At 32.2% G+C, this 14415-nt stretch overlaps 1 protein-coding gene across 4 annotated transcripts in view; it reads left to right on the forward strand.

Annotated features, from left to right (window-relative positions):
* The window catches only part of LOC117117393 (U3 small nucleolar RNA-associated protein 4 homolog), a 59290-nt gene extending 45344 nt beyond the window's left edge, over positions 1–13946 (forward strand). For all 4 annotated transcript variants that reach the window (XM_033261673.1, XM_033261670.1, XM_033261671.1 and 1 more), the window contains exon 18: positions 12645–13946. In XM_033261673.1, the coding sequence (XP_033117564.1) occupies positions 12645–12764 (120 nt within the window). In that variant the 3' untranslated portion in view covers positions 12765–13946. The remainder of the gene's footprint in view (positions 1–12644) is intronic.
* The last annotated feature ends 469 nt before the right edge of the window (positions 13947–14415 follow it).

Raw genomic sequence — 14415 nt, forward strand, 5'->3', positions numbered from 1 at the left:
TTTTCTCCTCTGTCTGGATGTGTTTGGCAAAACTATTTGCTAAATAACAAACCAAAATTTTATTTTTTATTTTTTTCCATCCTCCTCTGAAGATCTGTCACAAAATAAGTTTGCGAAACAAGGTTTAAAAAAAGTATGGTAAGACAGTTAACCAACTTGTAGAAGTTTGCATGGGCTTAGGTTTCAAACTTTTATTTAGCCAAAGAGTATAGAATTGCTGGAGGTTTGAATGCCTAGATTCTGTATGCACACAACGAAACATTAAAGGTATAGTACTATTAGAATTGAGTTCGAAAACATGCCCTTTGATGGACGCCCTCTAGTTTGGGGTAGTACTTTTTGAAATAGGACGTTCCAATGAAACCTCAAGAGTCAACCCACTTGCAGTTCTTTACTCTTTGCTTTAGCCTAGACCTGCATTAGTTTTCGAGCGTATTAGGCATGCTCCTGGCTTATTTGCTACACACATATAAATGATTCAAATTCAAGTAATTCAAAATTTTAGGCCTACAGTTTAACTCACTATTTTCTTGTCTTTCTGAATTGAATTGATCATCTTGGCTTCAACTGCTCTTTGTATTTCTGTATTAAATTTTATCCACTCGTTCCTATAATCTGAATTTTTAAAAATGAGTTTTAATATTTTCTGTATTTTGAAGTTGCATGTGTTCTGAAATAATTTATGAATCGCTAATGTAATTGGTTTTGTTATAGGTTATACATACTCGTATTCGGTAATTGTTTGGGAGAAGTTTATTCCGATATTGCTACAAAGTTATTTTCTACATATGTCCAATTTGAGTGTTTTCTTTAGTTAAATTGTTCTGCATATTGAGTTTCAGACAGTACATGCAATCATCATCATCAGTATTCTGCTTATTGTAGCAGATCCTTGTATGAGCAAAGAGTTGTTATCGACTGTATGAGTTAGTCTCCTTTATTTTCCTCCATTCAGTGCAATCTTGTGCCTCTCTCATTATTGCAGCATAGCCACCCAAATTCTAAATCATTTAAATCCCTTTCTTCTTCTACTCCCTCTTTACAATGCATACCTACATGCAGTTTGAATTTAATAAGTACACCATAAAGTATCAATCTGGTCTGATTACATCCCAACGTTATGAGAGTATAGAGTACCACAATCGTATCGTCACGACGCCAGGAGGCGCTCTCTGTTGTCAACAGACGTAGGTTACCGTTCATTACGCCTGAATGACCTCATGATCTTTCTGGAATAGGCATTTTAAAATCTGATATTTTACCATCAAAATGTACTAAAAACACAAAATCTCGCATTATATTCGTTATCGAACACACATTTAATCATCAAGTAAAATTTACAAATAAAAAGTAAGGTACAACATCATAATAATTACGTTTGAAATTGGGATCCGGTAGTATCACGCGGTACCGTGACGTAACACTATAGTACTCTATTGGTGATTTGTTTTCGTGACAAAAGCCAATTTACTTTGCACAATGTCTGCGATATACCTTTTTTTTATTAATCTTCCGCATTTCTTTTTCTTTATTCTCTTTTGTGATTAATGTATGTTTAGTTGCGATTGTATTGATTGGAGTTATATGTTAAAAGGTGCTTTGTAAATTGTGCCTTGTTTGATATTATTCTTGAAAGTAAAGAAAATCTATGTCGTCTGCATCGGTTTGTCTGTTGGAATGTTGTGTCCAATTCCCCTAAGTGCATGTTCACAATATTTGGTATAGAGTACGGGACTTAAACTGTCTACCTGAGACAGGTAGACAGTTGCGAATGACGTTTGATCTTTAGCTCACATCTTGATTCTAATGTTTAATCCCATGTGACTAAGTGAAAATATCACTATCCTGATTTCGTCGTCATTGCTAATCTATGTCGAACAGTTTTCTCACATTAGCAATTTGAATCTGTGACTTGAATAACAGTAATTGTGGTTGCATTAAGCTTGAGATCCTGTCGCTTCGTACTATTTTAGTACTTTAATTGTGAAAAAATATTTTTATCTGAACATTTCATACCAAAGTGAATATCTCATGGTACAAAATGCAGATTTTTTTCTTTTAATGTTGGCTGATCTATAGGCAAAGTCTGTAAGCCTAGATGGTTGACTACCACATAATATTTGCCAAGTGGAAAAATGATGAGGAAAAAATGATGACTTTTGCATACAGTATATAGGGGAAAATGTTTTTTTTTTTTTTTTTTTTTTAGTTCCTTTGCCAAGAGCCACATGTAGAAGTCTAACAAGGGGATGCAGGTATAAGAAATAAAACCTAGCCTGTCTAAATGCATTATGCACATTTAGCCATTGTCGTATCTATAAGCCAACAGCATTTTTAGGTCTAACATCAAATATTTTTAATAAGATATTTATGTATCGCTTTTAAAATTTTGCTAACTTTTCTTAATTTAAACTTTTTTGCTTGAATTTATTATATTGATTTAAATTATTATTGAATAAAATCCATGAATGAAAAAAATGAAATGAATTAATGCACTATACTTTTGTAAAACCTGCTATTTCTTCAGGGTTGTTAAGTGTGTGTTTGTGCAATAAACATTATTCCAGATATCGTTTACTACCAGTTACAAAGAATTTGAACAGAAGGCGAATGTCGTGAGCCAGATTAACCCGATACACCATCCTTCTAAATTTCCAATACGCCCTTGAACATGACTGTCAAATCATCGTTAAGAGTTGATGCAAACAGAATATTCCTTTCATCGGATATTAATCTCGACGTTCTTGAGTTATATATGGCGTTTATGGAATGACTCAGGCTTTTTTTCAATAATTTATGACGGATTTTTCTTCGTTGGTTTCATATTCTGTATTCGTATACATCAAAAACGTCGCATCCTTTTTTTTTTATACTTCTGTTTCTACATGTTTTGTGTGTATACAAGCTCTGTTAGTAAAAGTAAGTTACATATAAAATACTTTATCAAAAAAAATATTTTAGGGTGTTTTTTTTTTTGGATTTTGTACTATGATCAGTTTGAAATGGTAATTCTTAAATTTTCTGTTATTAAATTTCAGGCATACTGCTTTTACCCTTTCACCAATGCACTACAATATTCTAATCGTAACTGTTCATTCATGTATTTTCTTTGACCAGAACTATCAATAAAAATTGAACACTTATAATTCATTTTAAATGTTATTTATTTGAATGATTTTCATGATGTTAAAAAGTAGGAAGCCCACCTTTTGAAGAGCAGAAAACACATACAAAATGATGCAAATCTTTGGTAAGGACATTGAGAAATCCAGATAAATGTGACCTAAAATAAAAAAGTCAAAAAAAAAAATATATATATATGTATATATCAAAAAAATAGAAATTGACATACAGAAGCTTATGTTGCGGCTTTCGATCGGCTTTCGACCGAGGTCGTCATTTGAATTGTCAATTTGAATCAAAAGATTGTTATATTGCCTATGCCCTTGGCCAACCCACCTTACTAGTTCATCTCCCTCCACCGAAGAGTACAAAATGAATTGGTGGGATGTTAATAATTTGGATTTTGTAAGACTAGAAATTACTCCCCAGAGAGCAAAGAAGGTTGCACACCTGCGTATGATTGATTCCTTGCCGAATGTCAAGGATAAGAACACAAGGGAGATCGTGGATAAATTTCTATTGTAGTTCACAATTGGTACTTCTTAAATTTTCTGTTATTAAATTTCAAGGCATACTGCTTTTACCCTTTCACCAATGCGCTACAATATTCTAATCGTAACTGTTCATTCATGTATTTTCTTTGACCAGAACTATCAATAAAAATTGAACACTTATAATTCATTTTAAATGTTATTTATTTGAATGATTTTCATGATGTTAAAAAGTAGGAAGCCCACCTTTTGAAGAGCAGAAAACACATACAAAATGATGCAAATCTTTGGTAAGGACATTGAGAAATCCAGATAAATGTGACCTAAAATAAAAAAGTCAAAAAAAAAAATATATATATATGTATATATCAAAAAAATAGAAATTGACATACAGAAGCTTATGTTGCGGCTTTCGATCGGCTTTCGACCGAGGTCGTCATTTGAATTGTCAATTTGAATCAAAAGATTGTTATATTGCCTATGCCCTTGGCCAACCCACCTTACTAGTTCATCTCCCTCCACCGAAGAGTACAAAATGAATTGGTGGGATGTTAATAATTTGGATTTTGTAAGACTAGAAATTACTCCCCAGAGAGCAAAGAAGGTTGCACACCTGCGTATGATTGATTCCTTGCCGAATGTCAAGGATAAGAACACAAGGGAGATCGTGGATAAATTTCTATTGTAGTTCACAATAATAATAATAATATAGAACACAAGATAATAAAGGAAGGAATAATCACTAATATAATAAGTTATCAATAAATGTATTAAATAATATAGAACGCAACTTGAAAGTAATCATACTTCTACAAATATGAGAATTTGTAGTTAAGGTGCACACTTAAATTCACAATCATCTTAAACACCATTTATTATTGGATTTAGTTTGTTATCTTATTGTTTTATCCTGTTAAAATTATTGAGTAATTGGTACCATATTTTTAATTTAGTATCAGAATGATCAGAAACAAAATTATCTAAAAAATAAATAATAAATATTATTAACAAAGTGAACATTCGGTGTGGTTCTATTATGAACTGTGAATGGAAGATACAGTAGTATAAACTAAAGCTTGTTTTGCTCACCACAAGATGCTGTCACGTTTTTATTATTTTGATTTGATTTGTGTTGAAACGTTTTTACAACAGAAAGTTAATTGGAGAAAAACATTTTAAATTGATTTAAATTGAAAAAAAAATTAAATAAAGACCAGTATAAACCTTTCATGGATGATTCACTTTCAAATGATTTATTTTAAGTTGAATGTTCTTCAAATGTACTACTTTAAGCTGACCTGGGAATCAAGGCCTCAGTGTGCATTTGCCGTGCATCTTAGGTTATCTGTGTTCAGCAGTAATGCTACTTGCGTTGTCCAGCGTGAAGGGTGGATGTAAAAGTTTGGAAAGTAGTACCTACACACAATATGTCTGTTTTTTTGTTATTTTTTCTGGTTCAGTACCAGGATATTTTTGAAAAACATTATTATTAATAATCAATAATATCCAGACTTTGCTACAGTTGTTTAGTCGTCTTTAGTAAATTCAGGGATGCCGAAATTGATGCTGTTTCTTGCCTGTGTGTTTCTTGCGATATCTGCTAGTTGTACAGTTGATTAAAGGAGATGCTTTTTTGTTGTGTATAAAGGGGAAAAAATCGTTTAACACTACGGCAAACCCCCTATGCAAGCGATTGCCCTATTTAAACACTTTTTGAGTCCCGAAGGTGTCCCTTTGATATGATTCTGCTGTATTCAAATTGGAAGAAGTTGTGTTTGTTTTTTATAGAATTCGAGCTTCTAAAAACTCGTAAAGTAAATGATACAACAATTTAGGAAAACTATACTAAAAAAAATACTAAATCAAATTTCAAGACATGTTACCGAATTATTTTTTATTGTCGATTTAAAATTATCTAGGTATAGGTTGACAGTTGACTTTTTTGCCATACTGATTGGCCGTTACTTATTTAAATTCACGTCAACATAGACATTCTTTCGTCGTGGTAATTATTTGAGCGTTTTTTTCCCCTTTCTCTGTGTAATATGAAACATCTGGACCAGAGCTCTTAAAAAACAAAAGCGTCCCTAGAACTTTGTGATTGTTGTGTTTTTTTTTTTTGTTTTTTTTTTGATAAATTGACTATTCAGATGTTCCTTGCTCATGAGAATCAGTGTTTTAGAAATTCTTTGTTATTAAATGGAATAAATTAAAAGTAATTAATAAATTTTTAAAATAATACGTGGGTCAAAGTTTAAGATATGCTGAAAGCCGAAAAAAATGTGAAAAACCTTTAAAAATCTAAATACGGTGTTGAATTGCTAATTTAAAAGAATCACATATTGTCAACATTAAATAAGATAGATTAAATTTGTTTTTCAACAAATAATTGAGTTGTCAATATTGTGAACATTTTGCGAGTATGCGTTCATGCTCTTTCATTTCACAAGATGGAAACTAAGATTATGTAGCCTTGCATGCATGAATGGTTTTAAACAAGAGACGCATGTTTTTCCTTGCTTAGCAAACTTTTGCGGTCTGAATCGCCTAGGCCTAATGTTTCTGGTTTATTGTTCAAATGGGTTTCTACTTTAATAAATTAAAAGTAATTAATAAATTTTTAAAACAATACGTGGGTCAAAGTTTAAGATATGCTGAAAGCCGAAAAAAATGTGAAAACCTTTAAAAATCTAAATACGGTGTTGAATTGCTAATTTAAAAGAATCACATATTGTCAACATTAAATAAGATAGATTAAATTTGTTTTTCAACAAATAATTGAGTTGTCAATATTGTGAACATTTTGCGAGTATGCGTTCATGCTCTTTCATTTCACAAGATGGAAACTAAGATTATGTAGCCTTGCATGCATGAATGGTTTTAAACAAGAGACGCATGTTTTTCCTTGCTTAGCAAACTTTTGCGGTCTGAATCGCCTAGGCCTAATGTTTCTGGTTTATTGTTCAAATGGGTTTCTACTTTATTGTTCAAATGAGTGTTGCAGTATGGCTGTAGTTTCTAAATTAGCATTAAAACTAGGTTTTTAAAAACGATCTCTCAGGATGTGGGTAATTTGTCTCATATTGTCTTATCAAAGGCATAGTTACCGTGTAACCGACTAGATACGGTACTTGCCATCCTCCAACACAACCCATTTTTATGGTACAATACTACTCTATTTCACAAAGGAAAAGCCTGAAATGCTTATATGATCTTGACGAAAAAGGTGCACTAATAACAGAAGTGATTGATCATAATATTTTGTGGTGAATGATCACAATACCTGGTGGTAAATGATCTTTAATGCATGATATGTGATCACAATTATAATTTGTGTTGACATATCACACTCATGATCACAATCACTATATTAAAGGTGAATAATCATTTTGTGATGATAACTTACATTGATAGGTCAAAATGATCGCAATAGTTTTTTTGATATATGATCACAACAATTACAATGGTTCATAATCACAATTTCTTAGCAATTAGTTTATTTTACATGTTTAGTAACAATATATTTCAACCATTGTGCTCCTATTTACTCAAATTTGTTTTGGTGTAATAAACCGGAAAGTATTTAAGCTATGCTGAACCACATTCATCATAGGAAATCCAGTGACAGGATCTGTGCTGTAAATGTTAATGACTACATGAATGTGCTTATAATGTTGGGTCAGAGGTCAAAAGATAGTCCTTGGTCTTCGCAAATTCTCAATATGTTCTTACTGTATTCCTTTATCAGCGCTGTTTGTGCTACCATAAACCATACTAACTTTTTCCTTCCTTTTCAACATCTTAAGCATTGCGGCTCAAATGAAGTTACTGAATAAAGTTGATAAAGTTTTATAAATATAGTTTTCGCGTTTGTGAATAGGATTTTTGAAAAATTAGTTATTGTTATTCAGACCCAGCATGCCAGTTACTGGATTGAACTTGATATGATAATGCTTTATGAAACTCTTATCATCGGGCTTTAATAGACACGTTCCGCGAGTTTGTTTACTGCCAGTCATGTGACATATAGTGGGTATTACTATGGAGAATTTACAGTGCGATTAACAGTGTTAAAGTATAGGAAAGGGAAATGTTAAGGTTTTGAAAACATTCGCCCACCATTAACATGAGAAATAGCTGGCAAGGAAAGGCAATATGATTGTTCAAAAAAGTGTTTATTTACTTATTGTAGCATTCAATGTGAAATCGTAGTGTGTCAAAATCACAGTTGCGGATCGAAGACGCTTGAACATACCTAAACACGCCATAGACATGCAGGGGCCTTAGTGTTTATGTTGGGGCCAGTATCTTTTGGAACATTAGCAAACCATTATGGTAAAACTCTCAATCTTAATTTCCATTCAATTTGATATGGTTACTGGCATTCCAACCAACATTATTCAACATCAGTTATGTACTTTACAACACAACCACTCTAAAGAAGCCATGCGTATTCCTACTACCGAGCGTCGCTCGCGCTGCTTGTTTACAATTGATACCCACTATACGTCACATGACTCAGCTTAGTGGAATGTGTCTCTTAGGGACTACTGTATATTGTTTTTACTATATTACATAACAGGGTTAGTTTGAACCCAGAAATCTTTGCTCCACCCTTAATGAATTTCATTAATACAGTAATATAAATCTGAACTTCCCGTTTTCCTGGTTTCAACTTACTGATGCTTTTTTTCAAATAACAAAGGTGAATATACAATGGTTCAACACTAATCAGGCCTCTATTTTGCAACTCCACTGGTAACTAACATAAATTATTTTGCTGCTTCTGTTTTCAATTTGTTTTATTTGTAACCAACACCTCGTGTGTAGGGTAATTCATGTTTGAATACAGTATTAGATCAAGACCAAGATTTTAAATTTCAACCAAAGAATCAGAAATTTAGTGACGATGTTATGTACAGAAGTACCGGCCAATATTTTACCAAAAGAAGTAGACTTGTTTTTTTAATTGAATTTCATTTATTTGTTCCAAAGAAAATTGAAACTGACAAACACAAATAACAGAGAGAGGAAAAAAACCAACACTCAGTTGGCCGGACAGGATTGCCAAAAAGAGAACTAAATCACTGTCTAGTGACTCTCAGATGCCAATGAGAACATAAATTAAATTATCATAAAATAGTCAAGTAAAAATATCATCAATATATATATATAAAAATATATATGATACAGTACTAGTGAACTCCCCCGCCCCTCCCCCTTCCAGTAATTGGTTTCTGTCCGCACATGTTTCAAATTATCATGTACAGTATGCATCTGCATTTTCATCAAAGGTAGATGAGTTCAGAGTATTTATTATATGTATTTGAATTGAAATTATTTATTTATTGATATTGTTTGTTATTGTTGTTTGAATAGTTTTTATGTTGTAGCTAAATTGCAAATTATATAAAACATGTCAACGTAATATCGTTTCATATCAGCAGAATTTGAAGTAGCAAGAGTAAGTCCGTCAAAAAGAAGTCTACTCCTATATTGAAAAAAGAAGCCCACACATAGCGAATAGGTGTTCTGTTAGCCTAAGTGACATTTAATGTTTTTGAAGGTGTGCCGAGCCCATCCATCATATGCCCATCTCTTGAGTGATTACAGATAATTAAGTTTACTAAAAATCGTATGATTCGTTTTCAACATGGTAACCAGTGTACAGTACAGAATATTATATTCGAGCATGCCATATCCAATTCTCAACTTGTGGTATGTGGTTGGTTTTTATCCAAAAATGCTTCAAGTTGCTGGATGATGTCTTTAATTCTTGTGATTATGTTCAAGTGGCTATTGATATCAGCCTGTGTGTGTCCTCTTGTTTAAATTCTATTGCTATAAAATAGCACCAATATTTCCAATTCATTCTTTCTTGACATGTGCACAACAAAGCTTAACTGATGTAATCTCTTGTTATCCCCAACTCTTCCGAGTACCATTTTTTTGCTCAAGCTAACACACAAAACATTCCTAACATGGTCCTGACACTGTATGTAGCATGCATGAAATAAAGTGTTTTCACAGTCATAAGCTAGATTTATCAAATATGCTTAGCAAGAAAACTCATCTTAAATTATGAATTGGCTTGATTCCGATTTATAAGTTGTACCTATCGTATTTGTCTCCTGATGAAGTCCACTGTGTGGACGAAAACTAGAGAATAAATTTTATATTGTTAGTCTCAAATGTGCTGCTGTCGTTTACTTTATATTGTTCTTTATTTTGTCTAAATTTCATCTTAAAGTTCTGTCTGGATTATCATTTTTTCTTTGACCAAAAACTGTTGTATGCCTTATATAGTCATAATGTAAGATGTGATGTCATCATGATCATGTTTAGGTATGTCACATTGTTGTATTCACAGCACAAATACTGTATTACATTTAGCCCAAAACAGTATAAAGGATAGGTAAAGGTTACTTGAACATCCCCCTCAGCCCTTGAATAAATATGGCAATGGGCCAAATTAGGCCTAGGATTATCTCACTGGCAAGAAATTACGTAACAGCGATGATGCACTCTTACACTTTCTCGCTCGAAAAAGTAAATTACAGACGTGTTCTTGGCAGTACGGTGCAAACTTGTTCTAGGAGTGTGTGTGCCTCCCATGGCCTCTAGACCGACAGTCTGCTTATCGTAAGATAACATGTGTTTGGACATACATAGAATATTGAATATCAACATATAATATTCATCATGTTTAAATTAAGCAAAAACATGGTGTATTTTGTTATGTTACCTGATTCAAGTTGGTGATTCTCATTGTTTTTGGTCCATTGGGTCTGTTGGTAATCCATACTTTTGCAGTTATATATCACAATCTCTATTTTTAAAATTATGTTTAGAATATTTAAAAATATTTTGTATGAATTAGAATTAGTTGGTCACATTGGTGACCTCTCATACTATGTCTTTAGCTACAAGTATACTCCTACAAATCATTTTTTTAGGTCTTATTTTGCATCTAATCTCATTTTTGGGAAAAATTCAAATTTCTTCACATCTATAAATCACTAAATGTATTGTATCAGCGATTATCGCTGCGAACATTGGTCACCCCGAATGACTTTCTGCATCAGGGTCATGTGTATTTTGGGAGTGTCGGTAATAACATAAACAAGTAGTAGTTTGAACCTATTCTAATCTGTTAGTGCCTGAGTAAGGTTAGACATTTTGGCGCAAAACCAGAAAGTTTCGCAAATTTCGCAAGTACCATGCCGTAAAGTGTACTGAAATTTTAAGTACTGTATACACAATTCGTTCCATTATAAAAAAAAATGTTGTCATTTACAAGTATTGACTTTAATCAAACATGATAATAATATTATTGAAAAAAAAAATTCTTTCAACACTTTTAGAGTAAATAATTAATGATAAATGTTTGGTAGAACTGAATTAATGTGTAAAATTTAAGAATTTTTATTGATATAACATAACCTTTCTACAGTTGTTAAGGGGAAAATTTGAAGTATGGATTCTCAATCTTGAAGTTTTGGTTCGAATCCCATGCTATGAATTATATTAGTGTCCTTGAGCAAGGTGCTTCTTTTATCTTTCCACCTAGGAGTGTGAATGGGTACTGTTTGATGTATCAGCCTCTTTCTAGTTTGAACTGCACATGCCCATATCAAGGTCAATGTACATAAACAACATAGAGATTTATATTGATTGACCTTGGATACAGGCATGCCCAGCTCAAACTACGAATTGGCTTATTGGCATAGAAGTATAATGAAAAGCTTGAGATGTAATGAGTAAGAGAAATTACTATTGTAATATTTTGGTGTTTATACTAAGATACTAAATAATAAATTATTTAAAATACAGTATTATAAAATTTAATAGATCATTTGTAAATTTAATAGCATTTTTCTCTTTTATTATTCCATTAATGTAAGTTAAATTCAAACTGTGATTGTAAATTTCCCTGGTACCATTATAATAAATTTAATGAAATGAAAACATTTAAGGACTTTCATGTGACACGAGCTAATATGATTGTATTTACAGTTGCTCATTTCTACCATTACTACCCCCTCAAGAGGCTGTAGTCTTAGGTCTGTTAATTTAATGGTAAATCACAATGGGCAACATACATCATACAATTTGAAAAATGTTTATCATGTTTTCTTATTTGAGTTACTTTTAATGACTTGTTTCATAAGTATTTTTGGGTTGTATTTATTTATGCATTGCTTTTGTAAGTATTTATATTTCCCTCCATATAATGTCATTTTCAGTTAAATTTTATTAAAAATAATAATTAAGAAGATTATGAATATTTCCATACAATTTTAAAATGTTGATGTACTGTCTTGTTTTGTGTATTGACGTAAGTTGTTCATGATGTGGTTGTTCTAATTTTCTTGTATATATTGGCAAGAAAAATATTTTTTTTTGTTCGAATTTCCAACTAAAAGCTAACACAATGCTTACTTTACTTTAGGCCCCATAAAAAATTATTAGTTTATCACCCTATGAAAGAATAAAAACTGATGAGGGAGGAAGGTTTTTTTTTTTTTTTGCCAACCTCGCCCCCATTTTACCGATGTTCACAAGTAAATCAATGGTTAGTGACACATATATAAAAGTTATAAGAATGGAATCAAATTTATATTCAAAAAACATGTTTTTGTTGTACCAATAAACATATTTGCAAGAAATCCTGAGTTTTTCAAGTGAAAAAAGATGGGGGGAAAAAATCAGAATTTCCCCAAAAATGATGAGGGAGGGGGTGATAAACTAATAATTTTTATGGGGCCTTATATGGAGTGGAGTTGTATGACTTAGTGGTTAAGATGCTTGCCTTCTAATCACATGGTCCTGGGTTCAATTCCTGTCACAGCAGGACTCCCTAGGCCTCAATAAGAGACTTGGCTGATAAAAGCATCACATTATTCATTTATTTAAGCGGGCACCTGAATATCAGTCATGTCTTCTAAGATACACTGGAAGGGTCACCCTCTATAAATATGGTTTTTAAAAAAACCAAAAAACTAATGATTGATAATGTTGTTTTTTCAGCCGCTGCTGTTTTTGGACTACCTGGACGATGACAATAGCCTTGTAATGGTTGAATACCCATTACAGCGATTCATCGAAAACCTTCCGCCAACATTGAAACAGAAAAAGTTTGGTACCTGAAAATTTATACAGCGTACGGAGAGACGTTAGACTCAACGCAGATTGTTTATCATCTTGTACCAATCTTCATCAAAAGCCTTCCACAAACATTGAAAGAGAACAAAAAAATTTGTACCTGAGAGATCTGTAAAGCATACGAAGATCGGACTTGCATTTATGTGTGTCACCATGGATCAGTGTGCACAGTTATTATTGTTCACTCGAACAATGCCGTCGGTGGCATAAAACATGGAATAAAATTTCATGATTATGTAAAGACATTTGTGTATTGTAGAAAGAGTTGAATTGATTGTTGATTGATGAATTGGGTCAGTTATGCTCGAATAACATTCTATCAAGCAGATAACATTTGTAACATTTTCAGGTTCAATTTTTCCATAAACCTTGACCGGGTTTCTTTTTTTATTTTTTGCTTTTTTTGTAAAGTAAAGCGGTAGTTGAACTTAATAACCGCGTTTTTTAATGTGTTTTATATGTTGTGTTAAATTGTAACTGAGAGATGCTTTGTTGGGGGAAAAAAAGCCTGTCGACCAAGTCTGTTTACGAAGGACTAGGCTGACTAGGCTGATAAGCTAAAACTTAATTCGATGGGACCTTATCATACCAAACAGTAACTCTTTAGATAAAAAGGTGAATTAAGGTCTGCCCTCGGTTAATTTCAAAGGTGTAATTTTTGACATGATTAGTAAAAATACAATCAAAATCAAAATACAACACCGATTTCTTTAGTAATCAATTAGAACCAGGCAGTCATAGTAGAGCAACGCTCATTTAATCTGATAGGGTGAAACATCTCAAAAAACGACTGTTCACCTTAGGAGATGACTCGAGATGACCTCGTGTAACCTTTCCACTGGTGTATTTTTAAGATATACTAATATAATATGTTGAACTAATAAACTAGAAATATAACATATACATTTTGCTTTCAATATAAAATTTGAATGCGAGAGTATTTTCATGCATTTTTTTATTTCAGTAATTATCATTCATTCATATCCTGCCTTCCGGACCCCAATGTGTAAAATTCTGGCGTTTCATAATGCTAGTCTTAAGGCTCAATAAAAAAATTATTAGTTTATCACCCTCGCGCGCATGTCTTTTATGGTACTGGAAAAAAAGAAAATTTGTTAAAAAAAAAAAATGTTTTTGACATTTTTTACATTTTTTTTTTTCATTTATTTTATTAAATAGTTAGTAGATATTGTTTGCATTATCTAAATCATGTTTTACTTTGAATATCAATGCACCAGCAAACAACCCAAGGGTGATATTTGGCTTCAGCAAAATAAAAAAAAATAAAAAACCTCCCTCCCTCATCACTTTTCCTGCCCAGATAGGGTGATAAACTAATAACATTTTTTATAGGGCCTAATGGGTTTTCTAGCCATTCAAGTAAAATTTTCTTCAATCGCAGTTTGTTCTGAACATAATTTGTATGTTGAATGCCAAACCTATCAAACAGTCTGTTGTCAATGTTATATTTTTTTACGTAGACCCGGAAATTGGCTAATAATCAATTTAAGGATGTTGGTATTAAATTGTCTGTAAACCAGCAAAACCTATTCGGTAAATTTTCTTTGATATTAAGCCAAAAGTAAACTTATTTTAATCCTTTAAATGAGCTTTTCATTGAATTTATTACATTTTG

This window comes from Anneissia japonica, unplaced genomic scaffold (assembly GCF_011630105.1).
Source record: "Anneissia japonica isolate Jap-2015-1 unplaced genomic scaffold, ASM1163010v1 scaffold1509_len713820_cov188, whole genome shotgun sequence".
Lineage (NCBI taxonomy): Eukaryota > Metazoa > Echinodermata > Crinoidea > Comatulida > Comatulidae > Anneissia > Anneissia japonica.